Source organism: Chinchilla lanigera, unplaced genomic scaffold, assembly GCF_000276665.1.
Source record: "Chinchilla lanigera isolate Chin_1 unplaced genomic scaffold, ChiLan1.0 scaffold00001, whole genome shotgun sequence".
NCBI lineage: Eukaryota > Metazoa > Chordata > Mammalia > Rodentia > Chinchillidae > Chinchilla > Chinchilla lanigera.
The window spans coordinates 33,841,978-33,867,466 of NW_004955402.1; the positions used below are offsets into that span (position 1 = coordinate 33,841,978).

General features: G+C 48.6%; 1 protein-coding gene across 4 annotated transcripts in view; it reads left to right on the forward strand.

The window, feature by feature from the left end:
* Ctif (CBP80/20-dependent translation initiation factor) overlaps nucleotides 1–25,489 on the forward strand; it is a 279,653-nt gene that overhangs the window by 135,154 nt on the left and 119,010 nt on the right. For all 4 annotated transcript variants that reach the window (XM_013510556.1, XM_005372899.2, XM_005372901.2 and 1 more), the window contains one exon: nucleotides 10,844–10,920. In XM_013510556.1, the coding sequence (XP_013366010.1) occupies nucleotides 10,844–10,920 (77 nt within the window). The remainder of the gene's footprint in view (nucleotides 1–10,843; nucleotides 10,921–25,489) is intronic.

Genomic DNA, 25,489 nt, shown 5'->3' on the forward strand with positions numbered 1-25,489 from the left:
CCCCTTATAGAAGGAGCCCTTCCTTATCTATGGCCCAGACCACTGCTGCATCCCTGGCACCTGGTAGGGCTCCTGGTACCTTGTGAACCTCAGCAAAGTTGTACTGTCAGATGAATGAAAGCACAAGTGGTTCCTTTGGGGAAGACCATGTTTCAGCCCTGTCCAGCGCCCAGCCTGCCTCTGCAGGTTTTTAGTCAAGCCTAGAAAACAGGCTGTCCCCTTCTGCCCTTCTTGTCAGTGTCATGGCCTCACTTCCTAGGTGGCCTAGACTGCCTCATGCTAGGGGGCCTGGTTCAGCTGCTGTGATTCAACGGGTCCCCAGCTATTTCTCTCATGTTAGAAGTAACTCACTGTCTGAGGACCCTGGCCCTGCCTTGGGTGTGCAGGGCCTCCTGCTGATGTCCCGCCACTGAGCTGGTTGCTGGAAAGCCTAGTGTGTAGGAGACAGTCCCCTCCCTGCCCTGTACAGCCTTCCTTAAGCTGCCTCCTCCTTATGCAGTGCTCTCCTGGGAGGCCTGTGATGGGTGGGATGAGGCTCAGGCAGTGCCCAGCCCAGGCTGGGGTGGGAGGAGGCTGAGCTTGCACTTGGTCCAGAGTGCTCTGGACACAGCCTAGGAGCTCAGGAAGCATTGCTTGTTTGGTTGAAACTAGGGTGGCCACATTCTAGGATGGTTTTTGGTTTTCCTGATTCAGGACTCTTTGGCCAGTGGGGTGTTCTTGGGCCAGGAAATTAAAGTACTTTGTATATCCAGTCATCTCATGTCACCCTCATATTCTTTTTTTTCGGTTTTTTTTTTGTTGTTGTTGTTGGTTTGGTTGGGTTTTTTTTGTTGTTGTTGTTTTTGTTTTTTTCCCCGGTACCAGGAATCGAACTCACGACCTCGTGCTTGCCAAGCAGGCACTGTGCCACTGAGCTAAATCCCCAGCCCCTGTCACCCTCATATTAATCCTCTGAAATAGATGTTCCATATTTCTTTATTCCTTCTCCAGCTGAGGAAAATAAAAGCATAAATAAGATAGGTGTCTGTCCAGCCCCCACAGTAAGTGGCACTGATGATTCTTAAATCAAACTCTTTGACTCCCGGTGCCTACTTGGGCAGTCCCAGATCTGCACTGTGCACAGCATCAGCTCTCGCACTGCTCATGCGTGCACTTGAGGTCAGCTCAGCAGTGCTAGACATGGACCGTGCTTCTCTTGGGAGCTGCACCATCATGGCCCCTCATGCTGTTTGACTTGCCTCAAGGGCAGAAGGCAGAGGGCAAGAGGGTGCTTAGCATGTTCACTCATGTGAAGCCTTAGAAGCATCTTTCCCTCCAGAGTGGGAGCATCATGGACTTGGCTGCTGGAGTGGGGTGGGCAGAGGCTCTCTCCCCCAGGTCTACGGACGTCTTCACTTCTTGACCCCTGGTGACTGCTGGCTTGATGAGCACACAAGGGTATGGTCAGGACGGGCCTGAGCCAAGCGTGGAAAGCATGTGTCCTGCTGCTGCTCAGGGTCCTGCCTCCATCTCTCTGCTGCTGCCCACTTGGGAGCCTCTGTCAGCCTTGAAGAGTGACCTCAGGTGTCCCCTCCTCCATGGCGCCTTGCACCTTGCGTGTCTCTTCATTGTGACCTCCCTTACCTCTTGTGTCTAACTTCCCCACAGTCCTGTGGGTTTCTCTGAGATGGGCAGGGGCTCATTTTGCTGGGTCTGTGGCACACAGTGGCCCACAGGATGTGATGAGCATCTGCCAAGTGCCTGTGGACAAGTCACCCCTCTTCCAGAGCTGCTGACTGCTTCTGTTTCTGAGATGATGTTGGGACTCCCCCATTACACAGAACTACTCACAGATGTACTTTCCTCTCAAAAACTGTCATTCCCTCTGGGCGACCAGAGCATGAATGTCACTGTGTCTTTTCCTGAGCTTGCTTTATGCAGAGATATTATCTCTGTCATAGACACACCACTGAGTTAAGGACCAGAATCCAAGTCATCTTGTGTCTCAGCTTTGCCCCGGGAATTTTTTGGGAGGGTGCAGAACAGAAACTGTCCTTTCTCACAGCCATTTATATTTCTCACATTTCTTGGGCTTTTTCCTGCCTCTGGTCTCTAGCAGTTGCCTTTTTCAGTTCAAAAGTGTTTCCAGTATCCCCAGTAAGTGTCCCTCATCCCAGGGGTGTAGTGCATCTCTCTGCCCCAGGTTTATTCCCTGGTCACTGTCCTGGGTCAGTGAGCCGCAGGAATATCATCTGAACCCCTGCATCCAGGACACCTCTGGGCTCTTGGTCCTGTGCTTATCACTTGGACAAGGCCCATGGCCTCCTGGTCTCATTTGATCTCCGACAGAGAGTCATGGCCATTCCCACAACTCAGCACAATACATACAGACACTCTCTCCATACTGTCTTGCTTTTAGAAGGGCAGAGAGACAGTGGCAATAGCACTGTACTGTTTCCTTACAGTTTACACCGTGTAGTATAGCAACAACCTCCCAGTATTTCTCAGTTGATTCTTAGCTCCTGTCCTTTGCATCCATGTCCTCACCTGTTTTTTGTGTTCTTTCAGATTTGACAAGTAAATGTCCTTTGTATTCGGCACTGCCCAGTGGATTCTCCCCACCCTTGGGAGTGGGAAGGAGGGGGTTCATGGTTTCTTTCCATGACTTCATGGATATAATAAGGTCAGCCACCACACCGAAAGTGGTATCATGTTGCATTATTTAGGGATAAATAAGGAAATTATTGGCTCATGAACTCAAAGGAAAGGTTAACAGTCATGGCAAGGGAAGTAGGAAGGGCAAATATCTTCATCCTTATTTTATGCAACAAAGGGGAGAGTGCTGCATGAGATAACTGTTCAGCCTTATTCAAGCTTATGAGCAGCTGGGATCCAGGTCACCTAAAGGGATTATTTGTCAGGACTTTGATTATTACAGTAAGAAACAAAACTTGAAGGGAAAGGGGAAGGAGAGATTATTGCCATAGATTATCTGTTTTAGTCAGATTTCTGTCAGTATAACAAATATCTGAGGCAACTAACTTATAAAGAAAAAAGGTTAATACTGGCTCACAATTTTAGAGGTTTCAGTCCCACAGGTTGACCTGTTGCTTTTGGGCCTATGGCAAGGCAACATATGAGGTAAGATCAAAAAATACAGCTGATGTTTAAATTTTTAAAATATATTACAGTAAAAGACACATTACTACTAACCCCCCTCAAAATACTTTACCTTGTATAGAACACACTTATCTCATTGTCCTTGCTACTTTCTGAAACAGCTCTGGAATTCTCTTTCCTGTCTCTAGTTGTGATGTCATGGCTGCGTTGACGTCCTATATTGTTTCAAAACATTTACTTTTCATAGTCATTTTCATGTTGGGAAAAATCTGAGAGTTGAATGGTACTAGGTCTAATGAATAAGGTAGCTCAGGCTACATTGTGATATTTTTAAGAGCATGCCTATTTGTTGGATGGTACTCAGCAACAGCATTCATGATATTTTTTTATCACACCTCATAAAGACATGAAAGGGAACTTCCAGAACTGCTTCAGAAAGTAGCAAAAATGATGGGAGAAGTATGTTCCAGAGAGGGGAAGGAATTTGAGGGAGACTGATTTCAATGTGCCTTTAACCCTAATAAATTTCTAGAAATTTAAACATTCACTGTGTTTTGATCACGCCTTACATCATCGTGGCAGTGTGTGGCAGAGATAGCCAGTTCACCTCAGGCTGCCTGTGAAAAAGCAAAAGCAGAAGGAGCACGTTCCCACTGTCCCCTCAAGGGCATGCCCTCAGTGACCTAAAGTGTCCCACTCGATCCACCTCTTAGTTTCCACCACCTCTCAATAGCACCAAGCTAAGATCCAAGTCTTTGGAAGTCCAAACTATAGTAGCGTCTAAGGAAATCTTGCACATTCCAGCAACCCAGCTCTGGAGCCATAGTCTGGAGGCACAGACCACCAGGGTACTGGTGAGGGAGCCTGCCACAGGCAAAATATTCATGTGCCATGTTGAAAAGTCATGGACGCCACTGAAACCTGCTCAGAAGTCCTCAGCCAGCTCTTTTCTTGTAGAGCTGTATGAGATGTGTAGCCATGGGTGTGTGCCTACCTGCGGGTGAGGTTAGTTCATGCTCCAAGGCACACATGGGGGGAAGTGGTGGCAGAGGTGGCTGTGGAGGGCTCAGCACAGGCTTCAGGTCTCTTCCCTCTCTGCTTTTATCTGTGTTTTTATATTGGGACTCCAACTAGGGTATTGTTTTTAAAAGGGTCACTGCTGATTAAACATAAATAAATTAAAAGAAAAAGTAGAAAACCACCAACTGAAACATAGGCCAGCCCCCCCACCCCTCACCCTTATTTCTGAAACAGGTCAGCTTCTCTGAATAGCCTTGCAGCCCAGCAATTCCAGGAATTTTAGAAACATTACCTGTTTATTTCTGCTTGGACGTGACCCACACATCCTGCCCAGTGGAGGAGGACCTTGGTAGGGTAACTTCTTAGAAGCTATGAAAAAACTTGACCCTCAGCAGGAGGAAGCCTCTGCTATTGAAACGAGCTTGTCATTGGAGGAGCTGTGCTAGGATTTTTACGGCCCTTCAAGTTGCCAAATGCTGTGATTCCTTTGTATCGTTCACTCCCCAGGATGTCACTGTGTGGGTTAGGAGATGGTAGGATTCTGCAAAGCCCTGAGCTTGCAGTCTCTGGACTTGGCCCTGGCTCCATGGGGCTTCTCTGGATCTGCCCTGGCTCCACCGGGCTTCCATGACCTGGTTTGCCTGGAAGGCACAGCACAGCTGGCATCTAGTTGGTTCTACTGTGCCAGGCACTTTATGAGGTCCTCCACTCTGGGTCATCTAGAAGGTTCTAGAAAAAGGACAGCCATTAGTTTCTATAGATTTAAAGATTTTCTTGGAAAGGACAAGGGCCTGGCCGGGTAAGTATGCAAACTTATGAGAACAAGCAGAGGACCTGTGGTTTCTAAGAGGCTAGAATCAAGAGTCACTATCCAGGAGGGGCAGACAGGTGTCAGTGGGACAAAGCAGAGCTTATCGGGACAGTAACCTGTTGTGGGCACCTCCCTGCTGAAGACCCCTTGTCCCTCTCTCCACTTGGGCTAGAAGGGACTTCAGCCTGCTTTCTAGCCTCAACATTTCCTGGATACCCTTTTCCCTGGTAAAGGCTCTTGATGAGTTGGTCCAAGTCCTGTGCAATCTGGAGAAATGTAACACACCAGGAGAAAGACTTTCTTGGCTGTATGTAATACTTTCTTCCTTTTTAAGGTGCTGGTGTGTGGGAGAGGAAAACATAACAGACCTATGAGAGTTAGGCTGGGATATTTCTACATAACTCAGGCTACAGTCAGAGACCAGAGGTCCAAGACCATGGGAATATTGGGACCCCTTCCTGAAGGTTCAGTGGGCCTTGGGTTCCATGAAGCTGCAGGCAGGGGACTTGAGCTCTGTGGGGCACTTCTGAATCTCTCTGAGGCACACAGAAGGGGAGTCAGCAGCAGCATCCAGGTACCTCACCCTGCCCACCTGGAGTGAAGGGCAGGGTGGGCTTTGTGGCCATGAGCACCACCTCCAGCCAGAGCAAGAGAGGGCAGCACAGAAAGTAGAGGCAAAGTGGATGCCCACACACAGCCTCACAACTCGCTGCCTAGAGACTGTCAGCCCCACAAGGGTAAGATGAGCCCCAAAGGCCCTGCCTTGGGGTCTGAGTGGTAGAGAACAGGGGCGTGTTGCCCCATCTGAAACCCCAGCAGCTCCTTCTACAGTTGCCATTGCCACCATCACACCTGCTGATGTTTTCACAAGCCCTGTTCAATAAAGCAGATTTAATCAGTATTAGGCTCTTGTTCTCTCCTCCCTTTTTGCTTTCCTCTACAAATATTTAGTTATGATCAACTGTGTACCAGGCAGACTTCTAGTGCTGCGGCACCTTGGTCCATGAGACGGACGGTCTCTGTCCTCTTGCACTCACCTCTGGGAGGTGGTGTGGGATTTAGGGACTCCCTTCCCACCTGATTAGTATGGGACTGGGGCCTGGCTGGCCAAGTGACCAGGGAGTGATAGTAGCGGATGATGCTTCTTCCAGCCAGGGGTCTCCCCACTGCTTGTTCCTGGTTCCTCCAACTGTATGACAGGGCAGGGCTGGGACAACAGGTATTGTCCCCTAGAGGCAGGCGATACTGCTGGGGAGGTGGGGAACCTAATACTGTACCTGCTCTCTAGAGATTCAAGTTCCCCTTGTCAAATAGAGAAGTACTTGAGTATAGAAATCTGGGCAGCAGCGTGGGTTAACTGTTGATTTGAAAAGGTCTGGAAGCTGACAGTGGCCTGGAAGTCTCTGCCTCAAGCCCAGCCTCTAGCAGCAGAGCAGCCCCTGTGGGGCACAGCCTCGGGGTTCTGCTGTGGTACCCATGTGGGGCTGGTAGCTCTTGCTCACCAGAGACTGTCAAACACACTGGAGCAACCCCCATGCTGAACAGGGTCCTAAAGGACTTCCTAGGAATGCCCAGCTGGTGATATGGAGGAAGCAGATAGGGGAGGCAGTTGGGCAGGCCCAGGGCCATGGACGCACACTGGGGGCAGTGGGATGGCGGTGGGAGGGCAGGGGCTGTGTGCATTTCCTAGGGCTGCCAGAACAAGTGACCACAAAGTGAAAGCCACAGAGCCATAAAGATGCTTCAAGCCATCAAGTCTGTGGGGCAGAACCTTTCTTCGCCTCTTCCAGGTTCTGGCTTGTAGCTGCATCAGGCCAAACACTGCCTCCATCTTCATTCAGCCCTCTTCTGTCTATGTCTGCTATCTCTTGATGTCCATCCAAACTCCTTTCTTCCTATAAGGATATTAGAGAGTGGATTTAGGGCCCAACCTAACCCTGTGTGATCTCATCTTAACTTGATTATATCTGCAAAGACCCAATCTCCAAATAAGGTCATAGCCACAGGTACCTTGGATTAGGACTCCAATAAATCTTTTGGGGGACATAGTTCTCCCCACTATATGAGATGAAGGGGACTATGCAGATGCCCCCAGGCTAGAAACTGTGTTCAGGAGCCCTAGTGCTGGCCCCCAGAGCACAGGTGTCTCCCTTGCCTCCCTGGTACCAGGCATGTACCCACACATGGCCATGACACCAGCATCCTTGCCAGCAGGTAGAGATTAGAACATGTTCTCCCTTCCTCTCTGTTGAATACCTGAGGGCTCAGCTCAGGTATCACCCCCTTGGCAATGTGTTCCTGGACTTTCCTTCCATTCCAAAGTCCAGGTCCTTCCTCTGGGCTGTTCAACTTCTACCCTGGCACATGCCATGTCAGCTTCCCCATTTATGTTCCCTTCTGCCCTTCTGGGAGATTTTTCTTCATCCTGGTTTTATCCAGCTGATGCACTGGCACACAGTAGGCCTGCAGTGCGTGTTGCATAGAGAACAACCAAAGATAGAAAGCTAGACAACTGGATGGATGGCTGCTAACCATTTCTATAATCAAGAAGGCTTCCTGACTACTGGACACCACCTCACCTCTCCTTCCCTCGTCCTTTACCATGTCTCTTTTTGGTTCATAGCAAAACAATCCCATTTGCCACATATGCATATTTGTTGGCTGTCTTCTTTCACGAGAGTATGTATACTCCAAGAACAAGCATTTTGCCTATTTTTTACAGTACCATATGCATAGTGTCTAATGCATATCTATAGAATACGTAGATGATTGGAAAGGTGGTGGCTTCTGGCATAGGTGGTCAGATGCACAAGTAGGGGTGGTGCATAGGATCCTGTGGCCAGGAGAATTTTGTCACACTTGTCACTGTCATCATAGTGGCAGCACATCTTAGAGTCACCAGCACACCTGATCTCTGCCGGGTGCTTTTGCTTTGTTCGCTCTCCTGCCACCTGCAGGCCTAAGGTTTATTTTTTATAACTGTCGTCTCAAGGCAACGCCACTCCACGCCTTGCCTGGGATTATTAACTGTCTGGGGCTGAACTTCTGAGGTCAGAACTCTGCCGGACCTGCCCTTGATCCCTCCAAAATACCCACTGCACAAGGGCGTGAGATTTCAGCCTCAGCCTACTCTGGAATGAGCTGCTTTTACATAACATGTTTTGTAACCAGAGCAGTAATGTGCTGCCCCTTGCTGCTGCACCTTACACTTGCACCAACCTCTGGGTAGGAGTGTGTGCACATGTGTATGCGTGCACATGCATGCATATGTTTCATGTGCGCTCTGCCAGAAAGGAGTAGAAGGAACATTCTCCCTCTCTTCCTGGAGAAGCTTGCTTTATATCATCTACTTGTCTCCCAGGCCCACTCATTATGGAAAGTGATCAGAGCTTAGACCAGGCAGAGGGGCACAGGAGGTAGGGCGGCTACAGCTAGGTGTCTCCACTCATACACAGAAGTCAAAGCTAAGCCTGAGGGCCCGGTGCCGTTCAGATGGTGACAGAGTCACATCTGCTGCAGAGTGATCACACACACAGAGGGAGGGAGACCAGAAGACTGTCCCTGTCACACTCAGGAGAGAGCTTCTACCTGAGTGGGACTTCTGCTTAGCAGGGAACACCCAGACTTGTTAAGAAAAGAGTTAGAGGCAGGATCGCTGGGTACTTAAAGGATGATTCTGACAAGCTGGGTTAATTCTCTACGTCTGCAAAGCAGGAAGGGGTCTCTGGTCTGGAGCCAGAGCACCATCTGCTCCGGCCAGGCCACTAGGGGCCCGAATCGAAGCTCTCTTTCCAAATTCCTTGTGAGTCATTCCTGTCATTGTGTGCTGTTGTCTAGGACATGCCATCCTTTCCACCCCTATCTCACTGGTCCCATTTCATGGCACAGATTAAGTGAGTGATGAGGATAACTTTCCTTGTGGCTGGATGATCTCCTCTGAGGCCTGGGGACAAGTTAGGATCCCTGCTGAGGCCATGTCCAAAGGGCAGCTCCCCAGCGCTGTGGCCAGTGTGGAGGGAAGAGGCCAGGATGTGGGTCAGAGCCCAGGACTCTGAGGCCCTGCCGGAGGAGGCTGGCACCTTCGACTCATGCTATGCCAAGTGCCACAAGCAGCTCCGTCTGTCCAGCCTCAGAGCTGAGATCCCAGTCTGCTGCCAGCTCGGGAGGGAGCCTCAGCTTCCTGTCCATTGTCTACTTGGGGCACACCCAGTATGTTCCTGAAGTGACCTGGAGAGGGAGGAAGGGAGGAAGGGAAGGAGGGAAGGGGGCCAGCTCAGAGCTTGGTCAGGGTGGGAGAGGGGAAGTGAGAAGGGAAGACTTGGTGTTTTTCCTTGTTTGTGTTTTGTATTAAAGAAAACAAATAATGTCCTTTGAGAAAACCATTCAACAAAGCACATCCTAAGGCCCCAGAGGCCTATTGCGGCTGCCTGGAGCCTGGAATTCATTCATGCCTTTTTGGCTAGATTGTTAGAAGCAAGAAAGATGGGGTGGGAGGGAAGGGCTGTCATTAAAATGTAGTTTGGAATGTATCTTTCCCTCCCTGGACCCTAAATGTCTGGTCCATACCTCCAAGATCTCTGTGCCCTCTTGACCATCTTCCCACTGCCTCTCTGGAAGTAATCCAGGGCTACTGATGTCCCCCACCGCTCCCCCAGTTGGGGGTTGAGTCTTGTGAAGGTAGAACAGTCGGGTGCTCTCTGTGGAGCCCCAATCCAGAGGGGTATGTGTGCCACCTCACGCAGGGGTCAGGGCTGCAGCTCACAGATCCACTGTGGGGCTCACTGCATGATGTCTCTGGGCCTCAGCCTCCCTGCCCTCCAGGAGGGGGTTGGGACCAAATGCATGCCCACGGACCACTCTGCTGCAGACTGGCCTCCAGGACTCCTCTCTCCACCTATGCTGCTGCCCACACCAGCATGTCATAGTGCAGGTCACAGTCAGGCTGTGTCATAGTGAGTCCCAGGTACCCTGTATTCCACTGTGGGCTGCTAGAAAGGGAATGGTAATGCTCTCTGCCATGTCACTATCATTTTCCCGTTGGGGGTGGAGGTGGTGGGAAGGAGGTAAGAACAGAATTGGCCATCAGCCCAGCTTCTGCAATAATTCTGCCAGGCCTGGCATTTGCTGGATCAGGCCTGCATTCTAAGTAGAAGGTCTCTTTCCAACTGATGTCAATGTCTAAGTAGTTGTCATGAAGACAATATGCAAAAGACCATCCTTAGAATTTTCCCCAGTCCCTCCTTTGAAGTTTAAAAAAGAATTTAGCTATTTGCATGTTTTCCCTAAATACTTCCCAGGCAATATAAAGAGAAAGGATCTTGGGTAAAAGCTTCCAGGGGAGACGAGCCTAGGATTAGGAGGCAGTTTTCCTCTGCTCACGGCAGATTCCATCTCCTGGTCCTCTCAACAGCACAGAGCAGAAGGTAATAACATTCCCATTTTGTTAGGAAACTGGAAATTGGAGGAGCTTGTCCCTTCCCTTTAGCCAGTGACTGTGTACCTGGTCCCCATGAGGGACACAAGCAGCCCTCTGAATTGGGGCTCCATAGGAAGGGCCCCACTGCTTAGCCCCCAGTCAAGGGAAGGTGGGGGGCATTGGCACCCTGAACTTGCTGCCCCCTCTCTGGAAACCTTGAAGTGCTCACTCAGATCTCTGGGCCTGAGTATCCTCACTTGTGTTGGACAGCTTGGACATGATGAATTCTGGGCTTCCCCCTAATGCCCCTTGTTCTTTGAGTCTGAAATTGCAGCATCCTTCCTTAGGGAAACATTTTCCATTTTCCATCTGGATTTGGAAGTCAGCACCTAGCCCTCTCCCATCTTCCTATCTGAATGCTGTGGTAGTGAGTATGGTCCCAGATACCATCTGCTCTCTTTAGAGGTTATTCATGCCCCCTCTCTCCCACATCCCAGGGCTACCACCCGATGCCCCATGAAGTGGAGATTGCACACACCAAGAAGCTGTTCCGGAGGAGGAGAAACGATCGAAGGTAGGAGAGACCGTCTGGAGCTCTAGGTGTTCTTTCCCACGTCAGTGTCTGGGGCTATGTCAGTGCTGGCCTATGTTGTGCTCTTCTGGTAACCCGCTGCCACCTGTAAGCTGAGGTCAGTGGTGGGCTTTGTTACTGTTTGGAGATTCCCAAGAGCAGAAGCAACTCCAAGGAGTGGGTCCTCTGGGAATGCAGCAGAGGGCCACCGTCCCCACTGCCTCTCCCGGGGCTTTGCAGGGCAGGAGAAGCATTCTTCCCACTGACCTCTGAGAAGCAGCAGCATCCTCAAGGAATAGGACCTGCTGGCCACATATTTTGAGATACGGCCTCCAGGAGGCTCCCGGAGCTCATGAGTCCACTAGCATGTGTCTTTCCTCTCTCAGTCATTGGGAATTGTTCCTGTGAGAACCCGCTGTTCTATGACAGGCAACACACAGATAGCAACAGCTTGTAGCATTGCTCCCAATGCCCAGAGCAGTGAACAAGGCCCTTCTGTTGAGTTCAGAGTCCCGGGTGAGAACCACAGGACAGGAAAGGAGTGATGAGGTGGCTGTGCACAGGGACAAGCACCTGAGTCTTGGCACCTGAGGAAGGCGTGCATTGCATTCCACAAGGCTTTCTTATTTGGGAAGGTATTTAGTGTGGTCTAGGTCAAAAAATCTGGGTGCAGAACGGCGTTTGTCATGTGCGGCCATTTATACAAAAGGGGGAGTCAGAGTATATTTTTTTTGCTTGAACGTGCATAAATTATTTCTGGATGAAAATCCAAAGAAAGAGAGAAAGAACAAAAAGGCTTATGCCTGAGGAATTAAAATGAGGTATTCCCCTATGGGGAATTTATTCTTAGATAAAGATGATGGCTGGTACTTTTACCTTAAGTGAACAGAGAATGTTCTTGGAGACACAAGAAACAGCCAGCTGACACCCCTGGCTCAGAAAACTAGAAGTGCCTGCCCTTGTGCTGTGTAACCACCTCCTGGGGCCCAAGTGCTGCAGCTGACAGTGCCTCTGACCTTTCCTCTGCATTCAGGCCTGGAGCAAGGGCTGAGAGGTAGTAGCCACAACTCGGGGGAGGGGAAGCAGGTCACCCAAAATGCCTGTCACCCAACAGTGGATTTAGTGGGTCTGAAAACATTCACAGAGGACAGTAAATGTGCAGCTAGCTGGGAGGCCACAGCCCTGGCTTAGGCATCGGAACCACTAGGCACTTTATTTGGAACCACTAGGCATTAAAAGGAAACTTGAGCTGGGACAGTTGGACCAAGCCTGTCCTTCCTTGACCAGAGTACAGTTAATTGCATTGCGTTTGCTGCCTTTTTGCTGTGTGGTATCGCATTAACCAATCCCTACATTGTGGGCTGGGAAGAAAGAGGGAGCTGCACCTAAAGGAGGAGTGGGGTTCACAAGAACCTGGGGAGATGTCAGGAAGGAGGCCTTATCCCTCCTCTTCTGCCATAGAGTGTGTATCTCAGAGTTACAGAAAGTCCCCAGGCTTCTGAATGAGACAGCTCCTCCAGGCTCAGTAGCGGCATCCAGGTCAGCCCATATGTCCCTTTCTGGGCCAGGTCGCCTTGCTCCACAGGAGTCCCCTGGACAGGGGCAGGCCTCCGGAAAGCAGCAGCATGACACAGGAATGTAGGAAGAGGGGCCTGCATGACATGTGAGGACTGGGAAGCCAAACTTCCCCCTGAGCCGCGCTCATGGTAGAGAATGCCCAGGGTAGGTCAGCACACCTCGCAGAGGATGTGGACTGGGCCAGCATCCAAAGGGAGGCAATAAAGATGATTAAAGGGACGGAAAGTATGTCCTGTGAGGAGAGCTGGAGGGCTGGGGCCAGGGGAAAGGAAAGAACATCCTCAGCATGAAATTCATAAAAGATTTACATGGAGGGAAGAGGGGCAGCTGCCTCTGTGTTCACAGGGACCCAAACTAGAGGACGTCTGCTGAAATGAAAGATGGGTTTTCAGTTGGACCAATGACAGACTCGAGGGAAGGTCCTGACTGTTGGACCAGACTGCAGTTCAGGACAGCAGACATGCACTGAGCCAGAGCCTGTGCTGGCAGGGACACCCACCCTTATTTGCATCCTGGAAGACAGTACAATTCATCACTCACAGCCAGGAACTGTTATGGAGTCCCCAGGCAATGGGAACTTTCATGATAAGAGCTGGCAGCCATGTAGTCTAAGGACTTCGTTGTGTAAAAGCAGGAACTTCCAGAGTCTTGAGAAACACTGTGATTCTGATATTCAAAGAGTGGTTGCAGAATATTACCAGGTCAACCCTGGCCCTTCCAGCTGATATCCCCTACTAGTGGCTTTGCTAAGTACTAAACCTTTGTATTGACCTTGATCACTAATACTTCTATACAGGCTCACCTTCCCAATATTTGGGGCTTGAGCCACATTGAGAATGGCTTACATTCCCTGAGCACTTCAGGTAGCAAGGGGAGCAAAGGGTGTTGACCAGAATCAAGTTTGGTGGCCAAGGGGCATCTGTATCATGCCTCCGATCTTGGCCTCTGTCATGTGAAGGGAAGTGGCCAGCTGGGTACCGTGGTGTCCCTATGTCTCTTCTTAGAGTACCTACAGGAGCCTGCAGTTTCTGTCTTCCTACAAAGTGAGTGGAGTAGGTGTCCAGTAGCTACAGACTCCATGCCTGTGGGTAGCACAGACATGTAGCTGAACCTGGATTGCGTGATTCCATAGCTGAAGGAGCATTTTTGAAGTGGGATCTAGAATCCTCATCTTCATCAAAGTCTGCCCCAGATCAGCATCCCAGCTGGCTCACTGATGTTTCTGTGCACCCTTGCTGCCTTTATCTCCCCCTTGGGTGTCAGAAGCTTATTAGGGAGCTGAATCATGTAGCAGGGAAGGTTCATGCCTTGAAATTAGAGGCTAGATGGGAATCCCAACTTCTCTACACATCAGCTGTGGGATCTTGGCAGATTACTTCAGACCTTGAATGCTCTATTTCTTCTTCTGTCAAATGTGTCCAGGTCTTGTTACTTTTCTCATTGCTGAGACAAAGTACCCAACACCCCAAGTTAAAGGAAGAAAGGTTTATTTGGCTTAGAGTTCATGGAGGTTTCAGTTCATAGTTGGCCAGCTCCAAGGCAAAGGGACATTGCAGAGGAAAAAGAGTTCATGGCAGGCAGAAGATAGCAAAAGCAAGCAAGTGACTAGAGATAAGCCCTAACCACAGCTCCTTTTGTCCCTTATATCTTACCCAGGCTACCCACCCTTAGGGTGGATAATACTCACACCATTAATCCTAGCATCTTACCATGAATCAGTTCCAGCGTCACGTTCTTAATTCCAGCAGCACAAATCCTAGCTGCAGCCACTTCCAAAAATGACCACAGGAGCCTTTAGGGGAACATGTAGACGCAGCCATAACTGTCCACTGATTGAGCGACTTGAAAGAGCTCATTATTGTGAAGCACCTAGAATGGTCTTACACCACTGTACTCCAGGTCTGAGGGAATCCAGCTGCCAGCAAGCATTTCCAGTGAGTGTTCAGTGGAAATGTCTGTAGTGCTGGCTGGGACTTTGACCCACCACCCATCGATGTGCTGGGTGTGCCTGAAGCCAAGAAGCCTTGCCCTGCAGTCCTTCCATGGCTAAGACACCAGGCTCAATCGTTCCTTCACCCGGATCAACTCGGAAAGCTCTGCCCCCCACTTCCAGAGCCCTGAGCCCCTTCTACAACAGCCATCTCCAGGCTTCATTCCCCTTCCCATGGGCTGCTTCGAGAGTCTTTTTTATTAAAATTGACTTGTGGATGTCTTTCTCCTGTTTTACAGAAAAAAATAAGGTCTTAGACAGTTCAAAGGTTTTCTCCTTAAGAATGTTCTCAGAATTTGGACAACTAATAACCCCTTATTTATTTTTGGAAGCTAATAAAAGTTGGCAAGTTTCAGGAAAAATTATGCATTTTATGACATAAATGTAATAAATGAGTATTCCATGCATTCCCCAAAGAGCAACACGGCTGCGGGTGCTCTGACTGCCCTCACCCGACTGAAGACAGGAAAGAAGAAAGTCAGCCAGGGTTCGTCTGCCTCGCCCCAAAGCTCTCTGTCCCCAGCATGCAGGGCAGAGTAGTAGATTCACTGGAGGGCTGAAATTCTGGCCCATGGCTCCTGTTCACCTTGAGTGGGTCCCTCACCTCTGGGAGTTTTCTCAGCTCCTCTGCCCTCTCCCATCATTGACTGCATTTTAATAGATGAAAGAACTAAGGCCCTGAAGAAATGCCTACTCCCTGTTCCCTGGACAACAGAATGTGGGGTAGAAATTAGCTTTTAAAGGAGTTTTCCTTGGGGAAGGAGAGGCAGCCAACAGAGGTTGAGCTGCAGTGCAGGCTTGGTGGGGAGTTCTCAAGTTGACCCCAACTGGAGTGATAGGGCAAGCTTTACACGCCTCTTGGTCATGGCCTGACTGAGTAGCCTCCTTTACCCAGGGCAGTTGCATGGTGGATGGCAGGGGAGGGAGGTGGGCAGTGCCTTGCAGCCAGCACTATTGAGCTGTCCGGCTAGGACTGACTGAGCTATCATCAGGGCTGTGTTTGCGCCTGGAAAACACCAAAGTGCAAGGGTAGCCTCTGCTGTCAAGGGCCTGAGCTGGAACTCGCATGTGGCATGCTCTGCCCACAATCAGCCAGAACACTGTGCACAACTGTGGACCATTCGCACATTAATACAAAGCCAGCTCAGAGTGAGGAGTGCCTCTGGAATGCTTTCTGGAGGAGGTAGCAGTTGAAGCACCAGTGAGACTCGAGGAGGATTTGGAAGGGCAAAGGATGAGAGGAACACGAACTCCATGGCTAGGCAGGAGCTGGAGCCAGGGATCCTTAGGAATTGCCCCACACAGCTCCCCAGAAACAGGCAGACAGATGGGTGGAGCTCACTACCCACAATGAGCTAAGCAGGATGGAGAAGCCAGAGCCTGCTGGCTCCAGTGATCCCCTGCCCAGACTGTTAGGAGTCTCTGCAGACCCTGTAGACTCTGACGCCTGGCCTCTTAACAATTAGAGTAGCGCAGCTAATGCAGTCATTAGCGGTCTGTTGCACAGTGCCTGCCGCTGTGGCCAGGGAGACAGGAGAGACGTTCTCCAAATTAATTGGCTTCATTAAGTGAGGTCTCAGAACGGTTAATTTAGTCCACATGCAAAGCAGATGGAAAGGAAGAAGAAAAGAATACCTTGGCCACCTCAGCTAGTGTCAGATGGCTCCGCTGGGCGAGAGACAGAGGAGCAAGTGGTCCCCTTGGAGTGCAGAGTTGGACCACAGGCTGGACATTATAGGATGCTCACAGCCTCTGTTCCACAACTGACCATGATGGTGGCTTGGTGTCCTCTGATTGCAGAACCAGTGAAGAATCTGTCCCTGCCTCTCTCTCTCTGCCAACACATACTCAAACCTTAAGTGTCACCCATCAGATTTGATGTTGTAGGTTCTTTGTGATATCATCTAAGTCGCTAATAAAAACAAATAGGACATCTGGAATTGGGGTGATAGGTATGCAACTTTGCAAGTATATTAAAAATTATGAAATTCTATGCTAGAGAGTAAAATTTTATGGGATATGAATTATCGCCATTAGAGAAAAAATTTGTAAAGAAAATGTTAACTTCCAGGATGGAGTGATGGGAACAGCCTCTTGAAATACCTTAATGTGTGGAAGCAACCCAAATGTCCATCAACTGAGGAATGGATAAAGATGATATTTTTGTACAGTGGAGTATTACTCAGCTATAAAGAAGGATAAACTTGAGGTTTTTATAGGTAAATGGATGCAACTAGAGACCATACTCATAAGTGAAATAAATCAGACCCACATGTGTAAATACCATATTGTCTCACTAGTGTAAGAACCTAAAAGAGTAAATTAAAATCTAAAAGGTACAATAGATATTGTGAAAGGGAAAGAAAATGCTCAAAAGGAAAGAACAACTGGGATGAGGGAACAAGGAAAAGAAGGAAAGAAGGGGAAAATATGTATACATGTATGCACAAGATAGCTAAGATAATTGTACTACTAATTTCTATTGATTTATTGAAAGGAGCTGTTAATGTTTAATTGTTTGATCAATCTTACATGCCTATATTTGTTTAACTGAGTAACCAATTTGAAGATAACAATATGCAATACAACAACCATTTTAATTTCCTATCACCTTGTGTGAAATTTTGTATTGTGTCTTTTGTTTTGGTATTGTTTTGTTTATGTCTGTTTGTTTGTTAATATGTTTTCATTCTTTTATCTTTAAAATGAAAAAAATAAATACCTTAATGTTCGCAGGGTTTCCTGAACGTATCAGGCAAGTAATCTTTTCAAAAAACAGGCAGAGTTGGTCTGGCTGTGATTTTGTCTGTGAACCTATGGTAGCAATCACTATAACCTTTTTTCTTTTGAGCCATCTGTTTGGGAGTCTTTTTGGGAGAAATGATATCTATATTTCTATAGTTTTTTTAAATATATATGTAGCTATAGCTGAAGGGGGAGAGAGAGATAGAGAGAATGAGAATTGATTGATTATAAGAATTGGCTCATGAGATTACAGAGACCAAAATGTCTCACAGTCCCCCAGGTACTGCGAAAGCATCACTGTGTGGACACCAATGATAGTTCAGCCCTAGTCCAAGGGCTGAGAACCAGGAGTGCCTTTGTCTGAGGGCAGGAGAACATGTAGAACCCTCCTCTGCCTTTTTGTTCTATTCTGGCCCCAGTCTGTCCACACTGGTGATGGTAGATCTTCTTTAATGAGTCAACACAAATGCTAGTCTGTTGTGAAACCACCCTTCACAGGCACACCCAGAAATATTTTACCAGTTATCTGGGCATCCTTAGCCCAATCAGTCTGATGCCTGAGATTCACCATTTCCTCAGATATGGTCAGGGGCCATTTATGACCTCACATGAAGAGTTCTCTTATCACGACCAATTTTACCCCATCCTTCAGGTGAGAAGGTAAGAACTCAGTGCCCAATCACTGTCTTCTGGCGTCCTCTGAGGCCTGAGCATCCTAGAGGAAGCATAGCTGGTTCTGCCTTTTCTGGGCCAACTCTTGTTCTCTCAGGAAGGCAAACTTAGTGTTTGGTAGGCTGCTTGTTTTATTTACCCCTTAATTTTACATCATCTACTCTATCAGTAGCTTCTTGCTTCTTTCCTTTTTCTTACTCTAAATTTAAAAAAAATACAATTTTACAGTTGTCATTAGTATTTTTAAACCTTACTCCTTGACACTGCTCCAGCCTAGGCTCTGATGGTCATCAGGGATTGTGGGGGGACCCTATTCCAATTCCGGAAGCCATCCTCTTTTTCACATCTGAGCTCATAGGTGACAGTTCTGAGCATGCCCAGTACCTTCTAAGACCCCTGTCTTCAAGTCACAGCTGCTTTCTGGAGCTTGCCACTCTCCTTAGCACCTAGCTGTCATCCATCTGTCACACAGTCCTTCATCCTACATGGATGAGTAAGTCTGTCAGACCTTGCCCACCAGGAACTGATCAGGAATTAACTCTGATCAGTCAGAGTTCTGCATCTATCCATCAGCTCATTCCTATGAGTTAGCCCTTTTAGAAGTGCAGTTGATGGCTGGGCATGGTGGCACATGCCTTTAATCCCAGTACTGGGGCTGAGGCCAGTCTGGGCTACGAAGTGAGTTCAAGACCAGCCTATACTACATAGTAAGACCCTGTCTCAAAAACAGAAAAAAAGGGCAGTTGATCCTGAGCACTCATGGGTTCCATATTGCAGATGTACGTACTTGCTAAAACTTGTCTGTGCCACCAGAGTCAATATCCACCATGTTTTTGTGGTCATTCGCCAACAAGCAGTAAATAATTTGAGTTGTGCAACATGCAGATTCCCAGCTGAGGTCAAATAAGGTGACACCTTGCAATCTTGTCGCTGTTTGCATACTGCAGACAAGCATTCTTTCCATGGTATATTTTGTGCTATGGTTTCACATTTGTGTGCTTTTTGCTGGTGACTTTCCTGCTTAAAATGGCCCCTGGCATTGTGCTGAAGTGCTGCCTACTCTTCCTAAGCATAAGGAGGCTGTGATTGCCTTACTGGGAAATGCGAGTGTTAAATAAGCTTCATTCAGGCAGGAGTCATGATGCTGTTGGCTGTGAGTTCAGCAATGTAGATTAAATAAGGGGTCTTGGAACAGAAATACATAGAATGAGGGGAGGTGTTGGTCAGTTGGTGAAAATGTGACTGGAGACTAGCAGGAACCTAACCTTGTATTCTTCCTAAGAGTAATAGTTCATCATTCACTAATTCAGTGTTTGGGTGACTTTATAGAATGTAACTACGGGGAAGAATGAAATCAGCTGTGACGTGGTGATGGGCTTTCAGATCCAAGTGATGCATCTTGTTTGTGTGGTGGTGGCAGTGCTGCTGGGGGGACAAGCGGAAGCCAGGGGACATTCCCTCCGCTTGTCATCACCCTGCTTGGTGTATCTCTTCATTTGTACCATCCTGAGATGACATCGTCACTGAAGCCCTCGCAGGATGCTCAGTGCTGAAGTGACTGTCACTGCCATTCTGTCATCAGGAGCCCGGGGACTGCGAGACAGATCCATGCTCACATTGCCCACGGTTTCTCTTTCTATCCCAGCAAGGAAATTGCCCTCATTAAGTCCCTGCTAAAGATAGATAAGAAAATGGGACAGGCAAACCCCCACCTGGCAGGCAGCCCTGTCAGATTCTGAGCAAAATGAGTCAGATAGGAATTATTTTTAGGATCCTCTCCTCCTCCTCCCTCACGCCCACCCCCAAGCAGGCTCTCTTGGAAAGAACAGCTCATTTCTTCAAGCCACGAGTCCAGGTGCATGTTTGATTTGATTGAAGTGGAGCCCCCGACACACCTAGAGAAGACCCCAGGCTTTGCCCAGATCATGCTGGTCCAAGTAATCCTCTACATAATGCAGCCATTCTGCCCAGCCCTCTGGGCAGAAGCTACCAAGCAGGTCCCCATCGGGCTGGCCCACCCTCTCCTATGAGCAATGTAACTTCCCTGATAGCCTTCTCTGTTCCTCTTTCTGTACCCACTCTCAGTCTCACATGGAGTGAGAAAGACCATGGAAGGACCATCCTGTCCCTGGCCCAGGACCCACATCCATGTGAGGTCAAAGAGACACAAGAGCTGGTCTGCCCTGCATTTTCAGAGAGCCCCTGGTTCCCAGCTCTTCCCACCAGGCAATGGGCATCTCCCAGTTCTGTGTCCACTTGTCTGGAAATGAGATTTCCTCTTTTTTGATCACTCTTGTCCCCTTTTCCCCAGCTATTAGAATTCATGCAGGCCCTGTAAGCCTCAATAGCAAAGCAGAGAGTCCCAGGGCCAAGGAAGGTGACTGAAAAGGAGGTATGGGTACATAGGCTTGGGGCCAGGAGGGCTACTGACCAGAAAACTGGTCATGGATAGGGATAACATGGATAAGGACACACTGTAATGTTTCTTATTTGACAGAAATTGCCATAAATATTTGATCAAAGAGGGGTGATCACAAGCCTTAGGAAAGTTTAAATTTTTAAAAATGATTACAGTAAAAGACACACTGCCATTAATCCTCCTAAAAATACTCTGAATACTCCCCCTTGCTTCGAACACACTTATCTCATCGTTCGTTGCAGTATGACTTCTACTATAATAAGGTTTTTTTCAAATTTAGACATTCACTGTATTTTTCAATCATTCCTTGTATATCCTCAGAAAACACAAGTCCCCTCTTCTTCCTGATGTTTTTTGCTCAGAGGATCCCTGTGCTCTGAGCTGTGTGCAGGGCAAGGATGTTGGGCCGGGAGTCATGGAATCTGGACTTTCATCCTCGTGTGTGATCTGGAGCATCTGGAACTTACCCTCAGGGGCACAGTTTCTTAGCTATAAAATGGGGTTGTCATTCTAGCTCTCAAACATGTTAGAAAGAATATAGGGCTGAAAATGAAAGCAGACTCTTCTCAGGAATATTGTATTCCATAATCATGGGATGGAAAAGACCGAACTGAGACCATTCCAGAGGCTGGCTGTGAGTCTCAGTTCAAATAACTGGTGTCTCTTGTGTGGTTGGCGCATGTGTCCTCTCAGAAAGTTCCAGAAAGGGAAGTCATATCTACTTCTTGTGTGTACATCTTTCCTCCCTTATACCTGGTCCGTGTCTGCATCCCGGCCCCCATGCTCCCGGCACCTGGCTGCTGGGAATTGGACACCACAAGGGATGCAGCAGGAGGCACATGTTTCACTGGTTCTGAGGGTCTTTCTGCTGGATCCACCAACCAACCTGGAAGTCACTCAGCCATTCCACAAGCAGTTTCAGGAGCTCGCTGTGCCAGAGTACTGTTTTAAAGCTTGTCTTAGTCACTTTTCTCCTTGCTGAGACAAAATATCTGACACCACAGTTTAAGGAAGAAGAGGTTTATTTTGGCTCACATTTTAGTCCATAGTTGGCTGGCTCCAAGACAGAACAGCCTGGGACAGGAACATGGAAGAATAGCTGCTCACCTCCCAGCGGAGGGCAAGAGTGAAGCGGAGGAGCAGAGAAGGGAGATAAGTCCTTTCAGGCCACATCCCCAGTGACCCACCTCTTCCAAGCAGACCCATCTCCTGACAGCTAGTCAGTTATAGTGCCCCTCTAATCCATGCACCTTCTAAAGGGCTCACTTACAATCACATGAGACATTAGGGGGGCATTTAGATATAAACCATTACAAGCATTAAACAAGTACTAGTTCACGCAATCTTCCCAGCATCCCAAGGAAGACCATGCTATTTTTGTTTCCATTTTACACATAAAGTTACTTGTCAAGAGAAGCAAAGCAACTCAAGTGATGAGGCTTCAGAGCCTGTGCTCTGGCCAGCTCTCTGCCCTGAAACTTCCCCTCACTCCCTACTGTCCATCCTCAGTGTCCCTTCCCTGGCCCCTTACTACCCTCTACATAGATGCTCTGATGGACCACAGATCGGCTTTATGCACAGGGATACTCAAAATAGCATAGTCCTCTTTGCGGGGAGGCAGGTGCAGTTTTCATATGTGCTAAGGGGCGGGCCATGGCATCATTTGAATGAATGAGTGAATGAATGGTGAGACTTCGGACCAGACCCCACAGAACAGGATGTCCACTTCTTGTCTTCTCTACCCATGCCCTAGGTTAGTCCTGCCCATGGACTCTTTGCCTCAGCTGGGTGGTTCATGAGTGAACATATCTAGGAAGTCCCTGCCAAAGGCCAGCGTTTACACGTTATGAGGGTCCCATTTGGTAAGAGGCCAGAGAAAGGGTGTTCCAGAGGAGTGGGGATCTCCCAGACAGGGAGTTCCAGAGGGATGGGGATCTCTCAGGAGAAGACTTCCTCTAGCACCAGCTCCCCTAGTCCCAGGGGAGCAAAAACAGGGCATAAAGGTGCCTTCTACTTGCCAAGGCTCCCCAGCGGGGACCAGGGCACAGGTTTTAAAAATACCAATGAGCCTTCTTGGCCAGGTCAGCATTTACCCTGAGCTCCAAAAGTTATTTCCGAGTCTTCCCAGTAAGGTAATTTTAGCCATTTAATCCAGTGAATGTGTTTTGGGGAAGCCAAGGTGGCCTCTGATAGGGTTTGAATTATTTTGGGAAGCCCTGGTTTCCAGAAGTGATGCAAGGTCTCAATTAGGCAAGACACTAGCAAACAGAAATAAAATAACTCAGGAAGACAGATTCTTGGGTCCCCAGAGGTGATGCCTATCTGTAGCACCCATGGGAGAAATTAAGGGAAGAGGTCTCCTGGGTGCAGCATGGTCATCTCTGAAAGGCAGCTGGTGCCATCTCCTCCTCTCTGCACTCTGGCAGGGATCTGAATGCCTGTAAAAACATGGGAAAGATGGGGCTGCCCATTTTTTCCGAGTAGCCTGGATAGACAGACAGAGCTCAGCACCAGGAAAGACAGGTCCAGACCAGCAGCAGGCTCTGTAGATCCACTTGGTAGGTAGACACTCAGGTTCCCCAACAGTTGGTGGGGAGCTTGAAGTTCTAGTCACTAGCACATTAACAGCATACAGATCTTTGGAGGAGTTACTCAACAGTTCCTAGGTTTTCAGATAGGGCCCCTACCAGCACCCTCTACCAGGCCCCATGTTCCCTGTAGACTTGACATGCCCCACCTGCCCTCTCACCTCCTGTCACACTCACCTTGTTAGTCCCCAGTCTTTTCTAACTCCTTGTTTCCAGCTTACTCCTGTCCCCTTGCTGCCTTCCCCTTATACCTAGGACCCCCTCATCTGGCCCTACCTCTTGTCAGCTCCTCTGCTGAACCCCTTCCCTCTGCCCCCACTCTTTATTCTTCAGATCCCTATCTGTCTTCTCTTGGTCCTTTCCCTGACCTTCCCACAGCTGGCCAGGTAGGTCAGGCCTGGCCCACAGTGGGAGAGCTCTCCCTACCACATACTCAACTGGAGCAGGTGTAGCAGCTGAGGGATTCAAGGATGGGCAGGACATTCATTGTCTGTGTCAGGGAGGGCAAACTCCCACATCCTGAGTCACCCTGCTGTCCAGGTGGCTGAGGTGCCCAGAACAAAAGCAGCTACCCCGGCCAGCCCTGTCTGCATTGACCCCCTCCCTCCAGAACACCACTGCCCTTGAGTTGACTCCAAACAGTCTTTCAGTTTCAAAGGGAGGATTTGGGGGCCAGAGGATCCAATTTCAGGCTTTTGCTTGTTGGGCTGACACTGAACTTGGGAAAGGACATGTGTGTAGACTCAAAACAAAGATAAGAAATGTTTTTAGAAAGAAAAAACAGGAGATGGGGCAGTGTGTATTTGGCCTAGTAGCCCTAGTAGCCACACTGAGTATGTGTTCCAGACTGATTCGGCCTGCGGCCTATAAGGGAGCATGTGACTCCACATGGTCACCCTGAGTGGGAAATCTGGTGGCTTCAAACTGAGAGCTGAAGCTGGGGTGCAGAGAGCCTCAGTAGGGACCTTGGGGACAGCAGAGAGGAAGATTCAGGCTTTATCTGACATTCAAGAGGGTTGGAGATGCTCAGGCAGTAGTGGATAGGGAAGGTCGCCATTGGGACCCCTCTAGGCACAGACACAAAGCTAACTTCTCCCAAGGCCATATCATCCCAATCCCTGATTCCCGTCCTACTGCCCCTCCTGGGACAGCCAGGCAATCTCAGCCCCCTTTCCTGGCCAACTCTGAGGTATTTTGAGAGTGCTACCTGACTCTACAAGCAATCAAGAACAATCATCCGCACTTCCTCACCCACTTCCCTCTACTCCAAGCAACCCTTGGTGCCCCAGATTTACTAAACTCTGTGTTGTGAACTGGAGTGTCCGGTGTTATGTAGCTTTAATGAGTAGCTCAGGGCAGGTCACTTTGCATTTTCACAAGCATTTGGTGATTGCCCAGAGTTCGAAGAATGATCTAGTTTCCAGCACACTGGAACACTCCCGTGAGTAGGAAGTAGGTGGAGCTAGGGAGGGGTCCATATTTTTTTAAAGAAGAATTTTTATCTCCTAAAAACTGAAAACAATCTCATGTGAGGCGAACACCTGTTAGCCAGTGCCTTCACTCCTTGGAGTCATACAAGAGCCACTATAAGGCCCCCATTCCACTTAAATGTATAGATGGCCCCTTGAGTGTGCTGAATTGTCTGCTCTGGGTTGGAGTCTTACATTGTTGGGTAGTGATGTGCAAGGTGGGTTGGATATATGCAAGGTATTGCTTCACCTCTCTGAGGCCCGTACATATCTCAGCTACAGGACAGCACATCTACCTCATAGCTACTCTTTGCAGTTCAGATGAGTTGATGCTAGGAAAGCAGGTTAGAATTTCAAGGGCTACATAAACAGGATTTAGTGTCTACATTTGTATTATACACATGGCTGTGTTTGTAGTTGTGTACAAGTGCGTGCGTGCATGCATGTATGTGTATGCAGGCGTGTGTGTGTGTGTGTGTGTGTGTGTGTGTGTGTGTGTGTGACTGCTTTAGGGACTCTGCCAGTCATCACTGCCAACAATAATTTGCTGGAAATGGAGCCGGGTGTTTGTATTGGTTAACTATTGCTACATAACAAATTACTCCAAAATATAGAGCTTAAAACAACAAACATAATCTCACTCAGTTTCCAAGGGTCAAGAATCCAGGAACAGCATGACTGTATGGTTCTGGCTTAGGGTCTCCCTTGAGATTGTGGTCAAGCTGTGAGCCAGGCATATAGTCATCTGGAGGCTCAGCTGGGGTTCGAGAAATTTCCATCAGTTGAAGATCTGCCTCTGAGCTCACTCACCATGTTGTTGGTAGTCTCAGTTCCTCTCTGAATGTTGGTTGCAAGGTGGATCTCTTTATAGACATGTTCAGGATATGTTCATGACAGCAGCTAACTTCTCTAAGGGTATGATCCAGGAGAGGAACAGATGGGTAGACAGGCAGACAGACAGACACCAAATGGAAGCTGCAGATTTTTTTACAAGCAAATCTTAGAAATGACACACTGTCATTTCTACTGGATTCTGTTGGTCACATAGACTAACCTTAATATAATGTGAGAGGAAGCTATTCAAGGGTGTGAGTTGCAGGAGGTAAGGACG